Genomic DNA, 26,064 nt, shown 5'->3' with positions numbered 1-26,064 from the left:
TAACCACAGAGCTGCCTCATGATGGTCTCTAGGGAGAGGCTTTTCTTGGCTCTCAGACTACCTTATCGCAGTGTCTAACACCGGTCTCTTTTAAGATTAATTGATTAACTTCCATGTTTGTTGTTAATCAGAAAAATGATTGTTCCTATAAAACATCATGAAAATATGTTTGTATCTTGTGTTGAGAATTTAAATCTGCCTACACTGAGATGTGAACAACAACAAAAGTTCTATCCTAACCTTTCAATTAATTAAACTCATCATTTACATGTGGGTTTGCACGCCCGCATGCAGGTAGTTTCAGAATTACCAGTACAAGAAATATGGGTCTCTTCTGCTCGGTTATCACATGACTTTGGATCCCAGGGCTCTGACGGGCACTGCCAGAGGGAGCTGTGCTGCTCACTGCATGCAACGTGGTCCAGCCACCTGGGACCAGAACCTGGTCCATATTCAAAGTCTCTTGCAATCTGCCCTCCGTCCCCACAGTTCAGCTGTTTGCAGACAATTGCTGGGGTGACTCCAGACATCTGATTGGAGCAAACACTGCCCCACATCCCATTGTAGAAAACCTCCAGCCGCCCTGCACAGTCACTGTCGCTCACCAGCCTCAGATCTGTGAACTCTAGAAGAAAATGCAAAAAAAGGGAATTTAAATCATTTGATTCTGAAATGAACTGGGGTGTGAAGAGTGAAATCCCAGCGATTGCTAACGATCCTGTGCATCATTCTGCAGGAGCAACGGCTAGAGAACCACTCCAAGAGTAAGAGACTCTTTTAGACACCACAGGCCCCTTCGAAATACAGTGGGCATCTCTGGAAAGCCACCATTTACCAGCGGCTACATACAGATTGTAATAGATAAAGGCTGGGAAGGATTGTGACATTGGCAGGCCAGATGCCAGCTCTTGCCCAGGCTGCAGGCCTTGGCTGAAAACTTACAATCTCGTAGCTGGAGACCAGGAAGGGTCACATGTGTGTTAGTTTTGCTGAAAACAGGTATTAGTCTTGAAAGAATGTATTGAGTGTTTAGACTTTATGAAATGCTGGTTAGTTGCTGCTGGCATTAATCTCACTTGTAATGTCTGTGGTCCATGCAACAAGAACATATGTAAGTTTTGTTTTATAACTGAAAATGTTTGCTCTGAACTTGTGAACTCAGGCACGGGAATGATCCCCGCCGCCCATCCCCTGCATGTAGTACATGCAGAAGGTCTTATCCCATTGATTTGAAGGCTGGAAGAGGGAAATAAAAATAATAGATGGGAAGATTTTTCATCTTTTTGGCTGTTTGAATTTGACAGGGCTAAAGAATCCAAACTGAAGCCCGAGACCCCAAGGGGTTACCCTTGGATCAGCGCTGAAGGACATTTGGACTTGACAGATCACTACAACTCTGTCACTCCGAGGATATAAATGGTAACTCATTTGTGTGTAGACGATTGCTTGCTTTAACCGTGTAAACAGCCATTTTATTTCTTTTTCCTAATGAATAAACCTGTATATAGTTTATTACAGGATTGGCTACAGGCATTGTCTTTGGTGTAAGATTCAGGGTACCAAGTGATCTGAGTAAGTGGCTGGTCTCCTGGGATTGGAAGAAACCTGAATGTGATGTGATTTTTGGTGTAAGTGACCACTTATCACTAAGTCCAGTTTGTTTGGGTGACAATAGACTGGAGAGTCTAAGGGGACAGTCTGTGACTCCATGGCAAGATAGATACAGTGATCCAGGACTAAGTTCCCTCTAAGCTGCGTGGCCATGTGGACGCACAGAAGGCTATCAAAGGCTGCATAGGCATGCAGCCACAGGGGCCTAGAGTGGAGAAGCACCTCTTCCTCAGCCCTGGAGCTGCCGCAGTGGGGAGACGTGCCTCTCCCCTGGCCCCAGGCTGCTGCAGCAAGAGAGGCCTTGGGGGAGTCCTCTCTTCCCGCTGCAGCCCCAGGGCAGCCAGAACTACAAACCCCTCATCCCTGGCCCCACCCCAGAGCTCGCACCCCCAGTCAGAGCCCTCACCCTGTGCACAGCCACCCTCTGCCCCAGCCCTGAGTTACCTCCCACACTCTGAACCCCTCAGCTCCAACTCCACCACACATCACCTCTAGACTGGTGCACAGAACAAAATTCATTCCGCACATGGATGTAAAAATTAGAGGGAACATTGGTTCAGGAGTTCACATCTGTTACAGGCTTGGTGAAATCTACTTATAGAACACATCAGCAGTTTGGGGTATTGCCTTGTTTCTCACCATCTGCCCTGAGGTGGGCACTCAGTGCCATGAGCCTCTCCAGACAGTGTGACAGGGATCATGAGATCAAATAGTCTGACCTTCTGTAAAACAGCTGCATAGAGCCTAATAACTTGAGTTTGACGTAAGCATAGCTTCCAGAAAGGCATCCAGTCTAGACAGGAAGACTTCAAGAGATGTAGAATGCACCATTTCCCTGGTAGTTAGTTCCGATGGTTAATCATCCTCCCTGTTAAAAACCTGGGCCTTATTTCTGATCTGAATTTGTCTGGTTTCAGCTTCTAGCCATCGACTCTTGTTCTGCCTTTCTGCATTAGATTAAAGAGCCCTTTAGGAAGTGGTATGTTCTCCTTGTGAAGGGACTTATGCCCTGTAATCAAGTTACCTCTTGATCGTTTTGATAAGCTAAACAGATTCAGCATCTGAAATCTCTCATCGTAAGGCTTTTATTCATCAGATCACTTTTGTGGCTCTTCTCTGCTCCAATTTTTGTGGACATAAGAACTGGACACAGTATTCCAGTATCTGTCTCACCAGCATCATGTACAACAGTAAAATTTAGTCCACACTCCTACTCACTACTCCCCTGTTTATAGATCCAAGGTTCACATTAGCCCGTTTTGCCACACACGGCACTGGGAGCTCATGTTCAGTTATTTCTCCACTAGGACCCTACATCCTTTTCAGTCACTGCTTTCCATGATACAATCTCCTTGAAATACCTGAGATGCAGCCTTCTAGCATTCTAAGGGAAATCTTGCAATATCTCCAACACCTCTGGGTGGGAGCTGAGGACTTTCTAATGGTGATCCTGGTAGGCAGTTACAGAAGGGTAAGGGAGGCAGAGACAGTCAGTGACAGTGTCTGTCTCAGCAATCTCCTTAAACATCTGCCCCCTCCATTTAATCCCCTGGTAACCAGGCTCACGTGAGCATTCCCAGAACAGACCTGAGCAGAGAACTCCTGCGTCCTCTTTGTGTCTGCAGTTGTGCTGGCCCCAGCCCCCGGAAGGACATGCCCAGAGATTGGATTCGTTCCCAGAGCAGTTCACATCGTCCAGCCAGATCTGCCCAGATCCTTGCCCATAATGAGCAGAGACAGTTGCATTGATGGCACGTCCACATCCCAGTTGTTTGCAAACGACATCGGAGTCTGACAGATCCCAGGAATCATCACAGACTGTCCCCCAGCTGCCATTGTAATAAATCTCCACTCTCCCGGCACAGCGACCTGTCCCATTCACCAGTCTGATCCGCCAGCTCCCTGCAGGGATAGATCGCAGTTGTTAATATGTATTTTCCTACTGAACAGAAAATGTTTGTGAGATTTGGAAATGAATCACCTGAGCAAAGGACACCAACATCCTCAGCAATTCCTGCCTGGGCTGTCTCAGACGTGGAGATGTCACAGAGAGTCAGATGAGTCTCATTTCCTGCACACTGGACCCTTCTCAGCCCCACGGGGCCCGTTCCATTCTCAGACTTCGGGGGGATAAAAGCTTTCTCAGCGACTCCGCACTGGAGCTCCCTGCACACCACGCTGGCATCGTCCATGTCCCACTGGTCATCCAGCACTCTGCCCCACACACCACGGAGGGAAATCTCAACTCTCCCATCACACCGGCTCTCTCCGTTCAGCAGTCTGAGTGATTCAGAGTGACCTGGGCTCAGGAGAGATGGGAAATACACTGAATAACACTCTCTCTTATACACTAGAAATACTGCACATGAAATTGTGGACTATTTCTCAATAAGAAGGTATAAGCCACTGATCAGAGTGTGTCACAGTATTGAAGGGAACAACCTCTGTCAGAAGACACTTATTCCTGTGAATCGAAAAGTGGAAGGTGCTGCAATGATTTTAAAACTCTGAGCTTGACACAAGGGCTTGCCAACGGACTTTCTAAATGAGTGAGTGAGGGAATTCCTGCAGATTACTGATTGGGAAAATAGTCTCTGTGTGTGGTGGTGGAATGGCTGCTGAGGTTTGTAGTCACTTTATCCAGGCTTAAATGCCTGGAAGGCAGTGAACGGTGTCTGCACAAGCACTTAGCAGGTGGGTCGTGAATGATTTAGGCAAGTTTGCCTTGAGGAAGTTTGGCCAATGGAAGAGCAGGGTTCATGGTGGTCAGGAACAGGTTATTGTTAGTAAATTCCCTTAGTTCCCCCTGATCCTTACTCAGCAGGTGGCAACTTTCTTGGTTCACGTGGATCCAGTGCAGGAGCTCCTAGTGTTAGATAGTTCCTGGCACTGGTGGTTCTGACTGGAGCTGTCCCCTGAACTATGGTGTCATCTCTGAGTCTAACGTGAGATTCCAGCTGATCGATTCATAGCACAAGAAGCAGGTTGTGTGTGGGGTAGGGAAGGGGACGTGCTTTGTTGGTGAATATTGTGACTCCCTTGGGATGTGAATCTCAGTATTTGTATGTGTCTCAGAATCAGAGAGTCCTACAGCAAGGTGGTAAACTAGGAATTACTCCCCGAGTTCAGACCCAGGTGCAGCCAGGAGAGACTGACCATGTTAAAAGACAACAGCAGAGTCAGTGCAGGGCACACCCACTGGCTGTGTCGGGTACAGTATGTACTAGTATGGCGACCTGACGGGTAAAGTGTGTGCGCACTGGGTCCAAACAGCTCAAGGATCTTGGTAACCAAATAACATTTCAAGGGTAAGAGTGAAATCCTGGCCCCACTGAAGGCAATGGTAAAACCTCCATTGACTTCAGCGGAGCCAGGAGTTCACCCTAAGACTGGACCAGGAGACTGCCTGCATGCAGCTAGTGCAGTGCAGGGGTGTAGCCATGCGTGGGCTGTGGCCCACCCAGTGATCATCCAGGCCCACCCAAATCAGGGCCAGAGCCCCCTGAATCCACAGGCTGGGATTCCCACCCCCAGCTCGGTGTCCAACAGCCTGGCTGCATCTTTCTCCTGCCCGCGCCATGCGCTGCTTCCCTGGTCTCTGACCCCAGCACTAGCCCCATGGGGGGTGTGCCTCGTGAGGGCAGGTCTGGGTGGGGCTAGTGCTGGGGCCGGAGACCGGGGCAGCAGCTCCCGGCACCGGCAGGAAAGGGACGTGGCTGGGCTGACGGACACTGAACCAGGGTCGGGAAGGGTAAGCAGAGCTTGAGTCCTAGTGGGACCCCACTTTGCCCAAAAGGCACGCCTAGGTGACCAGATGTCCCAATTTTCTAGGGACAGTCCTGATATTTGGGCCTTTTTCTTATATAGGCGCCTATTACCTCCCACCACTTGTCCAATTTTTCACATTTCCTATCTGGTTACCCTAGGCACGCCCCGCAGCCTGTGTGCCCCGGGCAGCCTCCGCTTTGGGTGCCTGCTGAGCGGTAAGGGCCGGCTGGAAGGGGTGGAGGGAGGAGAGCCCCCCTCCCTCCTGCCCCCTTCCTAGGGCACCGGATTCCTCCTGCACCCCAACCTCTGCTCTTCCCGTCACTGCCCACCCCCGAAAGCTGGGGCCCACCCAAGTTTCCTGTCCTAGATATGCCACTAGTGTAGTGTGAGGGTAGAAACTAGATCTGGGGCTTTCCGAGGAGGCTCATGGATATAACTGGGTACCACAGCCCCTCAGGAAGGCCGGATGGGATCACAGCAGATGGAGCTCATATGGAAGGGACCAGGTGCTTTTCCTTAGAAGGGATTCTCCTTCCAGCAATTCTAGGGAGAAATCAGCATCTTCATGTGCTGAGGAGTTCCCTCCAAGAACCAGGGTATGTGCTGGGTATCTAGTTAGGAGAGTCCGGGCAGAGCTGCAGGGAATTCAGTAAGGAATGCCGGTAGCAGCCTCTGTGAGAAGCAGGAGAACTGCGAGGTTTTTTGCCCCCAAGGTACAAAGGTATCAGTTGTAAAGAGGAGAGTAGACGTCTGTTGAGAGTTCTGGGTGGCCTTGGGCAAGTCACTTTGCTTTTCTTTCTCCGTTTCACCGTCTGTAAAATGGAGCTGTGACATTGCACTCTGTAGGATTTTATGAAAGTATGCTGATGAGTGTGAATATAATGTAACTGAAATATGCTTCCTGCAAAAGGTCTTTTGTAAGGTATAATTGCAAAGTTTATAATCTACTGAGTGTGGTCATCCTATTTGTATAAATGTATCACTCGTGTATCTGAAACTAGAAATATGAAATATAACTCTGAGGTCCTATTGTAGTTATGCACAGTGTGGGTCATTCATGGTGGTTTGGAATCTTAATGTCTCCCATTAACCAGGACAATTGACTGTGGATTGCTCTGTTTTACTTCTCAGTCTTCCTGTATACTAGCAAGTGGATAATGAAGTCTTACAGTGACATGTGATCATGTCACCTGAACTCGAATCCCTCTTTAACCTGGTGCTTTTCCATTGAAAAGGAGGGGTGAGAACCCAGAGAGGGACAAAGGATTCCCACCTTATGCAAAAGATATATAAGTGAGTGGAACAGAACAAAGTGGGCAGCCATCATGAGAAATCCCCTAGCTACCACCTGAGCTGGAACAAAGAGCTGTCCAGGGAAAGGATTGTGCCCAGACTAGGTAGGCATCCAGTCTGTGAAAGAAACTTATTGAAACATCTCTGAGGGTGAGATTTTATCTGTATTCAGTTTTATTACTGTATTAGGCTTAGATTTGCATGTTTTATTGTATTTTACTTGATAATTCACTTTGTTCTGTCTGATACTATTTGGAACCACTTAAATCCTGCTTTCTGTATTTAATAAAATCACATTTTACTTATTAATTAACCCAGAGTATGTATTCATACCAGGGAGGGGGGGTAAACAGCTGTGCATATCTTTCTCCGAGTGATATAGAAGGCGGACAAGTTATGAGTTTACCCTGTATAAGCGTTATACAAGGTAAAATGGATTTATTTGTGGTTTGGACCCCATTGGGAGTTGGGCATCTGAGTGTTAAAGACAGGAACACTTCTTAATTGCTTTCAGTTAAGTCTGCAGCTTTGGGGCACGTGCTTCAGACCCTGGATCTGTGCTGGAGCAGACTGGAATGTCTGGCTCAGCGAGACAGGGTGCTGGAGTCCTAAGCTGGCAGGGGAAGCAGGGGCAGAAGTAGTCTTGACACATCAGGTGGCAGCCCCCAAGGGTTTCCGTGATCCAACCTGTCACAGGAGCTAATAATAATACTTACCCACCTACTTCCCTGGAGTTTGGTGAGGGTTTATTAGTGTCTGGAGAGTACTTTGAACACATAAAGCGCTGCAGAAATGGTGAGTACTCTGGAGAATCAGGCCCTGAGGGTCTCAGGTTGCTGCTCAATCACCCCAAATAAGTAGGTTTCAGAGTAACAGCCGTGTTAGTCTGTATTCGCAAAAAGAAAAGGAGTACTTGTGGCACCTTAGAGACTAACCAATTTATTTGAGCATAAGCTTTCGTGAGCTACAGCTCACTTTATCGGATGCATACTGTGGAAAGTGTAGATTATCTTTTTATACACACAAAGGTATTTTTTTCATTCTTTGTGTGTATAAAAAGATCTTCTACACTTTCCACAGTATGCATCCGATGAAGTGAGCTGTAGCTCACGAAAGCTTATGCTCAAATAAATTGGTTAGTCTCTAAGGTGCCACAAGTATTCCTTTTCTTTTTCCCAAATAAGTAGCGAGTTGGGAATTTTTGCTTTAATCGTTGTAAGTACTGTGGGGCAGCATCACACACTGAGGGGCAGGTGTCCTTAATCCAGCATCTCTGTTGCACTTACCTGAGCAAATCACACTGGCATCATTGTCGTGTGAGCACTGAGAGGCCCCCAGGGCAGTAACAGAGCAATGGCCCAAATGGGTTTCAGTCCCTTTGCAGTGAAATGTGTCTGTCCAGACAGAGCCAGTTCCCTTCCCAAAATACCCTCCTCCTGGGACTGATTCAGCGAATCCGCAGTCGAGCTGACGACAGAGAACGTTGGCGTCTGGTAAATCCCAGCGTGAGTCACAGAGGGTTCCCCAGGCACCAAGAACCTGGATCTCCACCCTCCCTGAGCACGCTGTGCTGCCGTTCACCAGCCGGAACCCTGTGTGCCCAGGGGAGAAGGGAGAAGGGGTTTAGAGAGGGAGCATTTAAGATATTTTATATTAAATAATAAAGAAAAGGAAAGTTGGGGGGATTGAACCCATTCCCATTATATTGAGTTGTTTAGGTTTTACTGGAAGCTGATAGCAGCTTTGTTATCCCAGCTCCCTACAGAGTGAGATCATTTTTTTTGCTGCACCCTATTCTAGAATACACACCACTGGGATTTTAGAGACATTGTGCCAAATTCTTACGTGAGCATATGACACTTGCATCATTTGCATGTGAGCACGTCTGACTCCCGTGTGATATCCTGGGACAGTACACGAAGTGTGACTCATTCCCTACACACTGGAATTCCTCAGTCCAGATTGGTCCATGTCCTTCTCGGAAATGAGCTCCTCCTGGGATAGATAGAGCTGTTCCACACTCTAGTCCATTACAGATAACACTGGCAGCTTTGAGATCAAAGTGTGCATCACAGATTGTAGCCCAAGTGTCTCCATGTCTTACTTCCACACGTCCTGAGCAGGCACTGTCCCCTCCAACCAGCTGGAGCTCAATGTGTCCTAGAAAGCCAAAGAAGGATGAAAATTACAAAGGAGCCTTCGGGAGTTAGGTGTTCCACTGCCTTAGAACTTTGGCCAAAAGCCCATCCTGGTGCAGTGGGACAGTGCAGGCAGCAATTAGACATTTAAAAAAAAAACAATGTACAACAAATGGAAAGAGGGGAATTTAATAGCAATCGATATATACTGGAAGTTCTGAAATGTAGAAAATTGATAAGGGAAGCTAAAGCTATCAGGGAAAACTCCAAAGTTGGCAGGGCTAGGAACAATAATGACCATTTTTTTCAGTATATTAGGAGTAAAGACAAACAAACAAACAAATCCTAACAAAGGTGTAGCCCATTACAAATGGAGATGGTAAAATAGTTTATAATGATGCAAATAAGGCAGAAGTGTTCAATAAACATTTCTGGTTTGGGATAGAAGCAGGAAGTGTATTCATACTATGTGAAGAGGGTGAACCACTCTGCAGTCTGTTGGTAACTAAGGAGGATGTTAAACAGTATCTAGTAGGGATAAACTTTTTAAAAAAATCAGCAGGCCTGAATAGCTTATGAAATCTTGGAATAAATAGAAATGTAGGACTGGAAGGAACCTCACGAAGTCATCTAGTCTATCCCCCCACACCAAGAGAGATTTAAGTATACCTAGTCCATCCCTGATAGATGTTTGTCTAACTTATTCTTAAAAGTCACCAATGACCTGTGTGATGGGTTCGGTCACAGACACCCCCTTGGGACTGTCACCTCATGTTCTGAAATTAATTCTGAGCCCGTTTTCCCTGCCAGCTTGGGACTCCAAAACCCTGCCTTGTTGAGCCAGACATACTAGCCTGCTGCAACACAGACCCAGATCTGGTCCACACCCCGAAAGCTGCAGTCTTCAACCAAAAACTGCTCAGCAGGTCACCTATCTCCAGCATCCAGACACTCAGTTCCCAGTGGGATCCAAATCCCAAATAAATCCGTTTTACTCTGTATAAAGCCTATACAGGGTAAACTCATAAATTGTCCACTCTCTACAACACTGACAGAGAGATATGCACAGCTGCTTGCTCCCCCAGATATTAATCACTTACTCTGGGTTTATTAATAAACAAAAATGATTTTATTAAGAATAAGAAGTAGGATTTAAGTGGTTTCAAGTAATAACAGACAGAACAAAGTAAGTCATCCAGCAAAATAAATAAAAAACATGCAAGTCTAAGCCTAATACATTCAGAAACTGATTACAGGTAAAATCTCACCCTCAGAGATGTTCCAATAAGCTTCTTTCCCAGACTAGACTCCTTTCTAGTCTGGGCCCAATCCTGACCCCTGGTACAGTCCTTATTAGTTCCACCAGACATCTGAGGTGGAAAACAGGGGTTTTCTCATGACTGACAGTCCCGTCTGTCCTGCTCCACCTCTTTTTATAGCTTTGGCACGAGGTAGGAATCTTTTGTTCCTACCCTTCCTTCTAAATGGAAAAGTACCAGATTTAAGATGGATTTAAGATGGATGTCCTGTGAGACCTCATTGTTCATTACCCACAGGCTGGCCCACACGTACACAGGAAGGCTTGCAGGTAAATAAACCATCTACAACCAATTGTCGTAGTCAATGGGAGCCATCAAGATTCTAAACCACCATTAATGGCCCACACTTTGCATAATTACAATCGGACCTCAGAGTCATACTTCATATGTCTAGCTTCAGATACAAGAATGATACATACATACAAATAGAAGGAATATATTCAGTAGGTTATAACTTCTGTTTTGATACCTTACATGAGACCTTTTGCATAAAGCATATTCCAGTTACATCATATTCACACTCATAAGCATATTTCCATAAAACATATGGAGTGCAATGTCACAACGGGGATTCCACAACCTCCCTTGTTATCTTGTTCCAATACTTAACTATCCTTATAGTTAGAAAGTTTTTCCTAATATCTGACCTGACTCTCCCTTGCTGCAATCTAAATGGATTACTTCTTGTCCTATCTACCCATTGTAGAGAGAAAGCCCAAAACTGGACACACTGCTCCAGCTGAGGCCTCACTAGCGCTGAGTACAGCAGGACAATTACCTCCTCTGTCTTACATATGACAATTCTGTTTATAAAAGCCAGAATGACATTTCCTGTTTTCAAAACAGCATCACCCATTTCAGTCTGTGATCCAACATAACCCCAGAACATTTTCTGCAGTAGTGCTGCCTAGTCAGTTATTCCCCATTTTGGATTGTTTGCATTTCATTTTTCCTTCCTAAGTCTAATACTTTGTACTTGTCTTTACTGAATTTTAATTTACTGATTTCAAACCAATTCTCCAATGTATCAAGGTCATTATGAATTCTAATACTCTCACCAAAGAGCTTGTGACCCCTCCCAGGTCATCCACACATTTTATGAGTTTATTCTCTACTCCATTATCCAAATCACTAATGAATATATTGAATAGTACCAGGCCCAGGAGAGTGATATTATTTCTGTATCCATAGGAACACAGTGACCAGAGAGAAAAGTGTTAAGGCAACTAAAGGGCATATGTCTTACCTAATCCTCAGCATTTCCCTCAAAACCTGGGCTGGCCCAATCTATCCCAGGTACCCCTGCTTGTGGGGACTGGGTTTCAATCTCCTTCCCTGTAGACCCTGCCTCTCTCTCTTTGTTCATCAGGGCTCCCCTTTTCATAGTTCCCAAGCTCTTTGTTTAATTTTCCCACTTGAAGGGCCCCTCCCCAATCCCAAGCTAGCAGGGGAGGGGTGCCCAGCTTGGTCAGAGGCAAAAGTTCAAAGGCCTTGACACCCGTATTGTCAGTTAAGCACCAGTGACTGGGTTCTCTGTAGCCATTGTCTGCCTTGCTGGGACATGTGGGGAGCTCCACCAGGAGTTACTCTTTGAACCTGGTAAAAAATGGCAAAACAGCAATAAAAGAAACAGAAGTACACATAATATACATAACAATACAGATATTTCCCATGGTCTAGGCAGGGTCATAGTGGACAAGCAACGGGACTAGCACTTCCAGGGTGATGCTGTGAAAAGGCTAAGGTGATCCTTGGCGGTTTAAACAGGGGAGCAGTGAGAAGAGCTGGCTGAAACGCAGGATTTCCAGCTCACAGGAAATTTTGCTAGTTCAAAACTTCCTGTGAACCAGAAATCCCCTCAAATTTGTTCTGGAAAGACCAACACATGGTGTGTCCGACATGAAATTTGTTCCCAGGGACACCAGCAGATTCTGAGTGACACTGATATTCTTGTCAGTTTCACCAGTGCTAAGAGAAAAACAAAAAGGTCAATTTCTCTCAGCTGCTGCTAGGGATCCCAGGGTCTGTGGCTCTTGGGAAGCCTCACCATGCAGACTGCCTTGGGCTGGGGACCCCTGGGCTTCCAGACTCCTGGGCCAGCTGGTGTCCCAAATAGCCAGCTGGCCTGGGAGTACCGAAGCTCTGGGGTCCCCGGTCTGGGGCAGTCTGCAAAACAGGGCTGCCTCAGAGCCGCAGACCTTGGGAATCAGGATCCCATCCCAGGATTTTTAAATTCCCTGCTGTGGAGCTGGGAGCTGAGCCGTGGTTAAAGCTGGGACTCCCTTCTCCATGGCAGTGTTTCCCTGGAGCTGCAGACTATAGAAGACCAGGGTCTCTGGTCCTGGGGCAGTCTACAGGGTGCAGCTATCCCAGAGCAGCAGACCTGAGAGGACTGGGGTACCTGGCCCCAAGGCAGTCTGCATGGCAGGGCTGGCTAGAGCCCCCCAAGCCAGCTGGCACTTAACCATGCAGGTTTCTGCCACAACCCTGCCTGTGGTCTAGAGAAAGATCCTTGCACCCGACTCACTTTCATGGGAAATGTCGAGTTCAACAAACCAGCATTTTCCAATGAAGCTCTATTTTGTTGGATAATTTCTGACCAGGGACATGATTTTACCTCTGTATACAGTATGGTGAGACTGATACCGCATCCAGTGTGTTGTCCACATTTTAAGAAGGATATTAAAAAAAATGGAAAGGGTGCAGAGAAGAGCCACAAAGATGATTTAAGGGCTTGAAAATACGCCTTGTAGTGAGCGATTCCAGGAGCTCTGTCTGTTTATTTTTAATAAAGAAGACCAAGAGATTATGTGATTATACTGTATAAGTGCTTTAGTGTAGAAGAACTTGCGCAGGGACAAAACACTGGTATGCAGAGCCCTCCTTATTCTAGTGGAGAAAGACAAAACAAGAACAAATGGCTGGAAGTTAAACCCAGATAAATTTATATTAGAAGTAAGCCATATATTTTCCATAGCGAAGACAATTAACCACTGGAACAAACTAAAAAGGGAAGCAGATTATTCACCTCCTGAAGTATTTAGATGAAGACTGGATGCCTTTCTGGAAGATCTGCTATAGCCAAACAAATATTATCGGGTTCAGTTCAGGAGTAACTGGATTAAACTGGATTAAATTCTGTAGCCGATGAAGTGAGCTGTAGCTCACGAAAGCTCATGCTCAAATAAATTGGTTAGTCTCTAAGGTGCCACAAGTACTCCTTTTCTTCTTGCGAATTCTGTAGCCTGTTACCCAGGAGGCCAGACTATATGATCTAATGCTTCCTTCTGCCCTTAAAATCTATAAAGCTATGTATCTAAAAGGAAGTCAAGCACTCAAACATTCAGAATGCCAGATGCGTGCTGTCCTCTGTAACCTTAATTAGTCCCTTTTGTATTTCCATTGTGATACAGTCTTTAATTACACGATCCAACGCTATTTTTGCCCCAGGATCCCTGCCTCACTCAGTGCACAGGACACGTGGTGCTGACTGAATGGGTGGATGGTCAATCGTTCTTTTTATACTCATTGTGCAATGTTTGGCCCCAGCCCTTATGTACTGCACGTCATCCAAACTGAACTCCCAAAACAGAATTGTTCATTTCCTCACAGGCTTTTCTATGGTGCTCATTCCTATGGTAGCTGAGAGCTTCACAAACATTAAAGAATTTCTCCTCACAATACCCCTGGGAGGCAGGGAAGTGTTGTTATCTCTATTTTACATATGGGGAAATGAAGCCCAGAGACACGATGGCCAAAATGATCAAAAGTGTCGACTGATTTTGGGTGCCCAACTTGAGACACCCAGGTCCTGATTTTTCAGATTCCTTAGCATTATACAGCACTTAGTATGTTCAGAGCAGAAGACCTACTGGAGGGGTGGGCGAACCTTTTGGGCCGAGGGCCACCTGTGGGTGGGGAAATTTTATGCAGGGCTGGGGCAGGGGGTTGGGGTGAAGGAGGGAGTGTAGGGTGTGGGAGGGGGTGCGGTGTGCAGGAAGGGGCTCAGGGCAAGGGATTGGGGCAGAGGAGGGGTGCGGGTGTATGAGGGGGCTCAGGGAAGGGGGTTGGGGTGCAGGAGGGGTGCGAGGTGCAGGCAGGGAGTTCGGGGGCGGGGTGCAGGAGGGGATCGGGCTCCGGCCTGGCGCCGCTTACCTAAAGCAGCTCCGGGGTGGCAGCGGCACGCACCGGGGCCAGGGAAGGCTCCCTGCCTGTCTGCCCTGGCCCCACGCCGCGCCGCTCTGGGAAGCGGCCGGAACCACATCCCTGCACGGCCCCTGGGGGAGGGGGTGCACAGGGCTCCGTGCGCTGCCCTTGCCATGCCCCAGGTACCTCCCCCGAAGCTCCCATTGGCTGCGGTTCCCCGTTCCTGGCCAATGGGAGCGGCGGGGAGTGGTGCCTGGAGGCAAGGGCAACACACAGAGCCCTCTGCCCACCCACCCCCCCGGCCCGGGGTCCCAGGGATGTGGTGCTGGCTGCTTCTGCGGGGCCTGTGGCACCATGGGGGGCAATCCCATGGGCCGGATCCAAAGCCCTGAGGGGCCGGATCCGGCCCATGGTCCGTAGTTTGCGCACCCCTGACCTACTGACTTCAGTTTACAGCAGCATATGCTCAGCACTTCTGCAACCAGACCCCCACGGTTACAAGGGGCCACCCATAAAATGAGGAACACACAATTAATGACCACCTGTGAAATATTTGGTTTCAGAGGCTTGCCAAGCATCACATAGGATCTCTGTGGCAGAGGCAGGGAGAGAATCCCGTTCCCCAGGGCAGGATTCAGCTGCCTTAACAAGAGACCCTCCTTTCTCCTTCTGCAATCCCCTGCCTCACACACAGCACACTTTGCACTTTCTGCAACCATGAGGCAGGGGCCCTACACAGACCAGCCTCCTTCACGCCACAACCAACCCTGATCCAGAGCCCTGTCTAGCACAGGCATAGTTTGACTGCTATATCTGGGGGGGACAGAGAGCGCGCACACACGCACACACACACGCAAACACGCACACACGCGCACACACAAACACACACGCACACACGCACATGCACACACACACGTGCACACACGCACATGCACACACACGCGCACACACACGCAGACACGCGCACACACGTGCACGCGCACACGCACGCACACGCGCACACACGCACGTGCACATGCTCACACACGCACGCACACGCACGCACACGCACATGCACGCACACACGTGCATGCTGAAGCCAGTTATCTTGGCTCACTGACTCTCCCTCTCCCCCACCCCAGCCTGGAGTGGTCTCTGGGCTGCCAGGGCTGGGGGCTGGGCAGGATGGCTCCATGGGTGAGCCCCAGCTGCTGCTGTCTGCTGCAGCGACCTGAGCTTGGGAGATGTGGCCACTCCAGCACTGGCTGTTGCAGAGATGTTGCTGCTCTGGGGCCTCCCAGGGCCGTTGCAGCCACCTCCCTGCCGGGGCTGCTGCTGCCGAGGGGATGCCACATGCTGGGCTCCCGCTCCCCGCTCCCATTCCTCTCTCTCCTTCTCTTCCCATTCCCCTTCCCCTGCCCGCTGCCCCGTGCCCCTCCCCCTTTCCCAGTGTCCTCTGCCCGGCTGCAGGCACTCACCGCTTTACGGAAACGGGCAGGCACTAGGAGCCAGGCAGCCGTGCACAGCTGCAGAGCGACAACCCGGAGCAGCTACTCTCCGCCTCAGGAGAAGTGGCTCCACCCCCCCACCCCCGTTCCCTGCACCGACCCCGCGTGCCCCCCCCCATGCCTTTCCTCTGCCAATGCCCCCCTGCACCCTCCCAAACTATGCCCATGCTTTCTGTCCTGTGCACTGAATGAGGCAGGGGTCTCATGGAGAAAATAGCTTCTTATCCTGTAATTAAAGACGGTATCTTAACGCAGGTGTACAAGTGGGCCACAATAAAGTTACAAAGACAACTTTAATTCTGCCATTTCGTTATTTTTTACAGCTCAACTTTGCAAACTTAACGTTCCTTAAAAGTAACGTTTTGTGCCTAATTTCCTAGGTTTTTAAAAAAGCAAACTGAAAAAACAGAAGTTCCAAGATGCGGAATCATGTTGCCACCCTCCGGATGCCACCCGTCTCAGTTTTACCCAGACAGTCCGTTTTTTGGCTTCTGTGTCCGGGTGTCATTTAGGGTTGCCAGGTGCCTGGTTTTCTACTGGAAAGTCCGGTCGAAAAGGGACCTAAATGACACCTGAACCAAAAATCTGGTTTCCATGGGGCGGGGCGGGAAACCGGGTCATTAATCTGTGCCAGCCCCTGCTCAGCCAGGGCGGCTGCCTGAGACGATCCAGCGAGTGACGAGGGGAGAGGGGGAGTGAGCGATGAGGGCAGAGCCTTGAGGGGAAGAGGCGAGAAGGGGCGGGGCCTTGAGGAAAGAGGTGGAGCAGGAGCGGGGCCTTGGGGGAAGAGGTAGAGAAGGGCGTTGCCTTGGGAGGAAGAGGCAGGGCAGGGGGTAGAGCCTCAAGGATCCGGTTACCAGCCATGAGAAAGATGGCAACCCTGTGACACCCACATGGGTCATCAGCAGCGTTGGAACCTTTAGATCCACCACAGAAACCACTGCCACTTGAGCTAACGGCGTAACTGACAGTAGTAGTATGTTGTCATCCTCTTTGTGGACCAGCATTAGAGCGGGATCAGAAAAATGTTTTGGAGGGTTTGACAGATATTTGCTGACAGCAGGGGAATGGCAAAACTCAGGGATCCTGGTTCCATTCCAGGCTCTGGAGAGGTGTGTGTTCTGGTAGTGACAGACCTGTCTTCCCCTGTTCCCCGAAGCCTAACCCCTTCTGCCCCATCCCCTCCAAGCAGTCCCGTATCGGTCCTGTCTCTTCTCCATCCCTTGCTCTGTGTCCCAGTCCCATTCTTCTTGTCTACCCAGTGCCAGTCTCCACTCCTCAAGCTTCTCATCCCCAGGCCAAGTCTCCTGGACAAGCCAGTCCTCGACTTCACCTCTGGCTTCCTCTGCCATTTTCCCTCCTGTTCTCTGTGCTGTCCCTCTGGGGTCCTCAGCTGATCTGTTTCTCACACTTATCCCTGCCTTGGGTTGTCCGGTCTGTGCCAAGCCCCAGTTCCCCTCCCTGGATGCCTCTTCCTGTCTCAGGGTTTCTCTCTACACACACTTAGCTTGTGTCAAACTGGGGTGCAAATTTACCCCGCACTAGCCTGCTGCACACTCAGTGTCCGTGAGGACCAGATGCTGCGCACTAACAGTTCCCCAGTGCTTGGAACCGGGAGAGATCAAAGCACACAAGGGAACTGCTCGGGCTTCTCTTCACTCCCACACTAAATCAGTGCCACTGTATCCATGCAGCAGAGACGATTTAACGCGTCTGGTGAAGATGCATTACGTCGATGGGCGAGCACTCTTCTGTCTACATAATTAGTCCACCTCATCGAGAGGCAGAAGCTCTGCTGGCGGGAGAGCGTCTCCCGCTGACCTAGTGCGATGCAGACACTGCTTTAAGTTGATGTATGTTACATTGCTTGGGGTGGGGGGTGTTGTTTTCACACCACGGAGCGATGTAACTTACATCAACTTAAGCAGTAGCGTAGACAAAGCCTCAGTGCGCAGCAACACTGTCCACATGGACACTCGGTGCATGACAGGACAGTGCAGGGTAGATTTACACCCCGGCTTGCCACGCACTAAATGTTAATGTAGACCTACTCTCAGTCTCCTCCACCCCACCCTGGATGCTTATTCCAGTCTCGTCACCCAGTTAGTCTTAGACTCCCCTGACACCCTGGTTCCTCAGCTGGTCTGTTTCCTCACCCACCTCCAGTTCCTCCTCATTGGTTCCCAGTCCCAGACTCCTCCCCCAGTCAGTCCCAGTCTCCCCCAGCTCCTTGCTCAGCACGTCACAGTCTCTCCCCACCCAATCCCTGTCCTAATTGCCCTGCCTAGCCAGTCCTAGTCTCTTGCCCCCTCCTCCCAGTCCCAGGCTCCTTGCCCAGCCAGTCCCCATCTCCCGCTTTCTCTCCCAGTCCCACTTTCTCTCCATCCACCAGCCTCCGGACTCAGAATATTCCCCCTGCATCCTTATCCTCATCTACTTTCCCCTGCCAACCCAATCTGCATTCAATTTGGGTAGCTTCCTCCCCACACTGCCTGGGCCCAATAGGTGGATACAGTCTCCCTCATCTCCATTCTGGTGCCTGGTGCCACTCTGGCCCACAGCAGACAGGAGTACAATTTCAGCATAATTTTATTGGTGACATATCTTGCCACTGCTGCAGCCCCTCTTCAGAGACCGTCACCTTCTTGCGGTGAAGGGGCTTGTGTGCTCCAATGATCCTCAGAGCTATGCTGTCGGGAGATTCATTTTTCTTCTAATTTGGAAAAATGAGAAGATTCCGGAAGACCTGAGAAATGTCAGCATTGTTACAATCTTTAAGAAAGGAGATAAGTTGGAGTGTGGAAATTATTGTGGCATTGACTTGCCAGCTGCAGCAGGGAAAATTCTTGCCCATAGCCTCTTAAACCGATTACTTCCCCTTGATGAGGAAATATTGCTGGAATCTCAGTGTAGTTTCAGACCATCCTGCTGGACAGCCAATATGATCTTCCTTGCTCACCAAATTCAGGAAAAGTCTCGGGAGCAAAATCAGGACCTATACATGGCTCTCATCGATTTGACAAAGGCCTTCAATTCTGTCAATCGCAGAGCCCTGTGGGAAGGTGCTGGCCAGATTTGGCTGCCCTCCAAATTCTAGTAAAGGGCCTAAGGCTTCTTCATGGTGAGATGACTGCCACCATTCTCTGTAATGGCCTGGAGATGGATCCTTTCATCGTCAAAACTGGGGTTAAGCAAGGATGTGTTATTGCCGCAACCCTGTTCTCCATATATTTAGCAGCCATTTTGGTCCTTGATAAACACGGCCTCCCCACTGGAGTTGCCATTCAATATAGAATGGATGGGCTGTTTATTAATCTTTGACATTTCTGCTCTAAGTCTAAAGTCCTCAGGGTGTCCATGATCTTCAAAACGCTGATGACTGTATCATCATCACGCACACTGTAAATGACCTTCAGTCCACACTGGATTCTTTTGCACACACTTACCGAAACCTATGACTCTCACTCCATATCAAGAAAGCTAAAGTGCTCCATCAGCCTGCTTCAGGCCTTGCACATGAGCCACCACAAACCACCATCGAGGGACAGACTTTGGAGAGAGCTGAGGACTTCTGTTACCTCAGTAGCCAACTTTCTCAAAATGCAAAAATTGACAGTGAGATCCAGCACAGGATCCAGTGCACAAGTGCTTTCTTTGGGAAACTGCTCTGGAGCATTTTCACAGACCGTGACCTACGGGAGGAAACCAAGATCCAGGTCTATGAGACAATTGTTATTCCTACACTCCTGTATAGACGCAAAACCTGGGTGACCTATAGACAGCACCACAAGAGTCTGGAGAGGTACCACCCACGATGCCTCTGGAAGATCCTTTGGATCAAGTGGGAAGATCACTGTACTAACACCAGCATCCTCATTGAAGCTAATATCACTAGCATTGAAGCAATGATCCTCACTCACCAACTCTGCTGGGCTGGACATTGTGTGCGGATGCCAGACTCTTGCCTCCCAAAACAAGCCCTCTACTCTCAGCTCACCCATGTTCAGCGATCCCATGGTAGTCAGAGGAAACCCTACAAAGACACACTGAAAGCGTATCTCAAAAAAACGCATGACAAGCTGAGAGAAGCAATCAACCAACTAATCTCAGTGATGCCACATCCTCCAACAGGCAGTGGCCCACTTTGAGGAGAAGTGCCTTGCCCTCGAAGTTGAAAAGAGAGAGGGAAGGAAGGAAAGAAGAACTTTCTCCCAGCAGGCAGCTGACCCGTCAGGAAACATCTGTACCTACTGTGGGCAGATCTATGGTTTCAGGATCGGACTCCTGAGTCGTCTCAGGACCCAGATGTAAAGCTGTGGTAGAGATCATCCTGGAATGGAGGGCTCGCCAATGATGACGATGCTGCTGCTGCAACCAATGAGGCTGTGGGCCTACAGACAACAGCCTCTTTCACTGTGCAACCCTTATTCATTGTCTTGTCACCGTCCAGCCTGTGCACTGACTGAGGCAAGGACCTTGGCAGAGGAGAATGTTTTGGCAAAGTTTGGTATGCATCCAACCAGAAATGAGAAGTGAAAGCTGGACGAGAAGGGGTTGAGAGAGACAAAATGGCTGAGGTAATATCTTTTATTGGACCCACTCCTGTTGGTGAAAGAGACAAGCTTCTGAGCTTACACACAGCTCTTCTCTGTCAGATCAAACGTTTGTCTCTCTCCAACAGAAATAGGTCCTATAAAAGATATTACCTCACCCACCTTGTCTCTCTAATATCCTGGGACTAACACGCCTACAACAACACTGCATATGAGAAGACGACTGTCAGTTTCAGGAAAGTTTTCGAGTATTCAGTCAAGACAACATCTCTCAAAAATCGCTTGGTGCAGAATCACGGTTACCACATGTGTTTGTTCTCAGTGATATCCAGTGCACAGGGCAGTTTGTAGACAGCTGACTGGTTATTTCTGGAATAATTCTGAATGGGCCCAATCCCGAGTCCTTTGTTCGGTTTCTGCTCAGTCTGGACAAAGCAAACTCACATTACAGTCAGTAGCTGACAGCCTGAGGAAGTAACCCTGGGTTTGGCCTATGAGCTGGCCCTGCGCCTCTATCCAGGGAAGACAGGGATTAGTGACAAGAATGGCCATAACTATAAGGACCATGAAAAGACTCATCTTCCTGTCCAAACTTCAGCACAGGCATGTGGAACTACTCTGCCAGCACGGCAGGGGTTAAAGGGAGCCTTTGGGCCCAGCTAGCCCCATCCCGCTGTACATGCAGCCAATGCCAGGCCTGGGCGGAGAAAAGGAGAGAGCCTGGCTCAGTTGAGGGCTGACTGGCGAAGAGGCTGGAGCTATCCGCGTCCCTACCTGAGGGGGAAGGGTCACTAGCCTACCAGCGGAGGCAGCCACCAGGGAGTAATCACTGTCTCCCCAGCCAAGGGGGACTGTGGAGGAGACCTAAGAGCCTCCAGCAACTGAGGTAACTGGCTCCCTGAAGCCCAGAGACATTGTGGGGTTCAGTCTTACCAAACTTGTGGCTGCACCATCTGAAAAACTTTGGGACTGCAGCATGGTGCCACCAAAGATCCAAAGACTGAGACAAATTGACCTTGAAATCAAGGGGCTGGAGGTCAGGGGCACCAACCACTAGGCAGCCCAGCCCTTCACGCGCCCTGTTACAAACCCAAACTTTATTCCCACTGCAAACGTGCAGCTCCAGCTGAGATGCCCACTCCCTGTCCCTTCCCACTGATTCCCAGTCCCAGACTCCTTCTCTAGTCAGTCCCAGTCTCCCCCAGCTCCCAGTCTCCTTGCTCAGCAAGTCACAGTCTCTGTCCCCCGACTCTTGTTCTATTTACCCTGCCTAGCCCGTAATAGTCTCCTCCTCCTCCCTCCTCCTAGTCCCAGTCCCCTTGCCCAGCCAGTTCCCATCTCCCCCTTTCTCTCCCAGTCCCAGGTTCTCGCTTCCCACCAGTATCCAGTCTCAGAATGTCCGTCTGTCCCCCGGCCACCCCACAGGCTTCTTGTCCCAATCTACCCTCCTCCTCTCATTCAGGTCTGATTCTTGTCTCCTCACCATTCAATTCAGGTGGTTTCCTTTCTGCACTGCCTGGGCCTGATAGAGGAAGACAGTCTCCCTGGGACAGAGTGCCGGGAGTGAACAGAAGAGTCTGTAATCTGGTCTGATTGTGATATAGGCAGACCAGGTGCCAGCTCATGCCAAAGCCTCAGCTCTCATTGAATGCTTACAAATGCACAGCCTGGCCAATTCATGTGTGTATTTGTGTTGATAAAAGTGATTATTAAATGTGTAAACGTATAAGAGTGTTTAATCTTCAAGAAAACCAACAGGATGTTATTTGCATTGTTCTCACTTATCTGTATTCTGTTTTAATGCAATAGCAAACATTTACACTGTTTATAGCCCTGTCACTAAATAACCTATCGAATGAGAAAGAAGCCTTGTGGAATGCAAATGAAGAACTTTCACAGAAAAATGCTAATTTCAAAGCAAGTGGTCATTGTGTGTGATGATCAGAGGGAAATACTCTAAATGCATTCCTCACTCTCTGTCATCAAAGGAAGAGTCCACATGGGTAGTGACTCTGTCAGCTTGTTTTCTGTAAGAAGAAGCCATAAGTACAGTTTTACGTAAAGATCCTTCATCTCTGGACTGTCTGGATTCTAACAGGGTGGAATAAGTGAATGAAAAGATGGAGATCCCCAGAGTTATTCTGGGTAGCCCTGAGAGACTTTTGGGAAACTGGCAGATGACTACATCTCTGATATCATTTGGAATTATAGAGTGTGACTCACCTGTACATATATTTTACTGCTCTAACCTCTAATAATTCTTATTTCCTTTTCTTAGCTAATAAATCTTTAGTTTGTTTACTATACAGTTGGCTACCAGAGTTGTCTTTGGTGTAAGATCTAGGGTACCAACTGATCTAGGGTAAGTGACTGGTCTCTTGGGAGCAAAGTGAATGTGGTGTGATTTTTGGTGTAAGTAACCATTTGATCGCAGAGTCCAGCTTTTCTGGGGAGTCTAAGGCAGTTGTGTGTGGCCTGCAGGGTGCAGGTTGCCCACTACTGGTCTAAGGGTCTGTGACTCCATGGTAAGACTGTTATAGTTATCTTCCAATTGCCCCAAGGCGTGCCCAACTCCCGCTCTCCACCCCTTCCCCAATGCCCCCCTGCCCCACCTCTTTCTACCCCTCCCCCATCTGAGCGCGCCCATCCCTGCTCCTCCCCCTCCCACTCAGCACCTCCTGCATGCCGCTGAACAACTGATCGTGGTGGGTGGGAGGCACAGGGAGGGAGGCGGAGGAGTTGATTGGCAGAGCCGCCGGCAGGCAGGAGGCGCTGGGGGAGCTTGGCTTCTGGTGGGTGCTAAGTCCTGTTAATTTTTTCCATGGAGTCAGTGCCTATGAATCCAGGAGTTCACATTTGTTACTGACCCGGTGAAATCTAATTATAGAACACACCACCAGTTTGCAGCGTCTACCCTGTTTTCTGACAATCTGCCCTGAGGTAGGAACTCACAGTCATGCCCCCTCTGGACAGTGTGACACTGATCTTTTAGATGTCAGTTAGTCCCCCAAAGAAAGCTGACTGAGGTAATTAGATAAGAAGCTTCGCAGGCTGGGTGGATAAAGAGCCAAGCAGCCCATCAGCCCAAATCTGATAAAGAAGCACAGGAAGGATGCCCCTGGTAGGGAAAGAGAGGAACAGAGCGAGCTGAGCCCAGTCTCAGAAAGGCCTTAGGGAAGAGAAATCTTTCTTCCCCTCAGGTCCTGACGAGAGGGCCAGAAACACAGAGGATACTGTACACAGACTGTTGCATGCGCACTGTAGTGCTATCGATGAAGGGAACTCAACACAAATGGCACAGTGAATGCCCAACTAGTGGAGTCTAGGCTGTTTCTGTTGTTGCTTGAGAATTTACATCTGCAAGGGCCAGTCTGTTTTCTGCAGAATTTCAAAGTATTGGCAATGAAACTCATTTTTATAAAGTCCTGCTCATCATCTTTATTTTTTAACAATGCTAGGAAATTGCATATCACGCCCCCCTGCCCTCACATCCCCCATGTTAAAAGGATGGTGAGATTTTGCATAGAACCGCTCACAATCCAGAGAGGGTTAAGATTAAACACTTACCTTTAGTTCCCATTGCCAGGGGAAGACATTAAAATATTTAAAATTCAAAAGGAAAATATTCTACTCTTCCTTGTGCCTTTTGCATAGGAATTTATTACTCCTACTAACTGTTAAAAGTGAAGAGTTAAAACTAAAACTTATAATGGGCCCATAGTTGTTACGTTAACTATGGAGTCACAGGAAATTCCTCCATAATATGATATTTTTTGTGCTCTGTAAGGCTGAGATATGCTTTTGGCTGATCCCTCTATGCTACACCAGGTCTACAGGGTATCAGAGAGCCGGGACGATCAACCCATTGCCTGGTCATCCTGTGCGGGTGGGAAGGGGGCTCCATAAACACCCTGCCCCCTGTGCATCTCCTAAGCTACTCTGGCTGGGTGCCTGGGCCGGGATTTTAGCCTAAGGGGAAACATTTCAGACATGCCTCAGTGACCTAGGAGCCTACGTGTCATTTTCAAAAGTCACTCAGCGCCAGATTTTAAAGGACACTCAGGCACCTAGGAGTGCAGACAGGCATCTACTGGGAGTTTCCAAATCTCCTGGGAGTTCGGCACCAGGCACATTTGAAAATCCCACTGAGCACCTATCTGCATTTGTTGACACCTAAATATCTTTTAAAACGTGGACCTTGTGCACTTAGGATCCCTAGTCTCACTAAAAGTGTCACTGAACTCCCATCAGCCTCTTTGGCATTCCCAATGTAAATTCATATACAATTTTTTGAAAAGAAGTTAACGGTTATAAACATTATTTGCCAACAGGAAAATTCACTAATTCAATGATTTTCATTAAATGTTTCTATGACCATGACTAAGTTTCCCAAATATTTTCCCCCAAAAGGGGCAACTGGCAGCCCCAGTCCCAGCGCCCCATGGGGCAGACAGCACCAGCATCACTACTGCCCTGACGAACGACTGCATCAACATGAAACCTTCCACCCTGCAAAGCAAGCTAACTCCTGGCAGGATCAGAGATTCCTCCCACATAAGCCTTCACCCCAGCCATGGGTCCCACAGCTGGGCTGAGACCCTCCATGACACTGACCCACATTCAGAAAACAGACTGTAAAATGGGAGCCATTCCAAGGGAAAGGAAAGGCCTGGGACGGGAGCATCTGCAAAGAAGAAAATGAAAACATTTAACAATCACAGAGGGGGGTCCTCAGTGGCCAGTGCCCTCCAAACACTGACTCTACTTCCCAGTCAGAAACAACCCCACACTTGTTACATTTTACAGCCCCTTTGCCCCCTCACAACCCCTTCAACCGTACTCACAGGGTTCCAGCGAACACTGTCCTTTCACCTACCCATCGTTAAACACACAGACTGCTTCCATCTCTCACCTCACAGCTGCAATCCCCGCGGCAAGAAGATGCCTGTGCTCCACCACTGACACACCCTGCAGAACACAGCGCTGAAATGAGGTATGCGGGATCCCCCAGGGTACACAGGCACCTCTTCCCTTTGATCACAGGGTGGCTTAGACCCAGACCTCCTCACATCACAGTCACAGCTCTGCCAAAGTGCTCCCACTCATGCCTCCACCATTCAGTACAGCTACACCTAACACAGGGACTGCAGCTGGAGCACAGGCAAATAATTCCAGTGCCAGTGGCTAGTTCCAGCTCCAGGGGCAGAGTTAAGGCTGACTTGGCGTTTACCATACTGTCTATTGCCTGGTTTTCAGGGGTCTGAGTTTTCCCAATTTGATATCCTAGAAGGGCACAAGATACCTCCAGGCAACATGAACTCTGTGTTTATGAAGTTTTTTGTCAGCGAATTTAAACTTAACTCCACAGCCTCTGACATGCGCAGCTGTCTGTCCAGAGGCAGTAAGGAGAGTCTGGCCTTCACTGCAATGAATGAACAAAGGCCTCCTGTCTCGGGCGGGACTCGTAGAGCTCCAGTGAGGATAAATAGCTCACCAGTGTGAGAAATGTTTCACTCTAGTAGTGACTGCTGGGCTACGTGCACGCAGGGGGCTCAGGTCTCCATAGAACTATGTGTGGGCAGCTGCATTGGTGTGAAGTGGGCCTTTACCATCACCACGAGTGCCCTGCACCCATTTGCCACCTCTGAGGTGATTGGTGGCTGAGTGAAGTCGCTGTAGCTGCAACTAGACCCGCTGGCTCGGTGAGACAAGAGGCACGCTCCAAAAGAGAATTTGGACAGTGGCTCCG

The 26,064-nt window shown here is 48.9% G+C and overlaps 1 protein-coding gene across 1 annotated transcript in view; it reads right to left on the bottom strand.

Annotated features, from left to right (window-relative positions):
* Window positions 1-26,064, bottom strand: part of LOC144930242 (scavenger receptor cysteine-rich type 1 protein M130-like) — a 58,345-nt gene that overhangs the window by 14,882 nt on the left and 17,399 nt on the right. Inside the window, 5 exon segments of the mRNA XM_078851789.1 lie at window positions 311-625; window positions 3,199-3,513; window positions 3,593-3,910; window positions 7,959-8,268; window positions 8,513-8,832. Coding sequence (XP_078707915.1) covers window positions 311-625; window positions 3,199-3,513; window positions 3,593-3,910; window positions 7,959-8,268; window positions 8,513-8,832 — 1,578 coding nt within the window.

This window comes from Lepidochelys kempii, chromosome 1 (genome assembly GCF_965140285.1).
Source record: "Lepidochelys kempii isolate rLepKem1 chromosome 1, rLepKem1.hap1, whole genome shotgun sequence".
NCBI lineage: Eukaryota > Metazoa > Chordata > Testudines > Cheloniidae > Lepidochelys > Lepidochelys kempii.
This window is presented reverse-complemented; position numbering and strand designations above follow the sequence as displayed.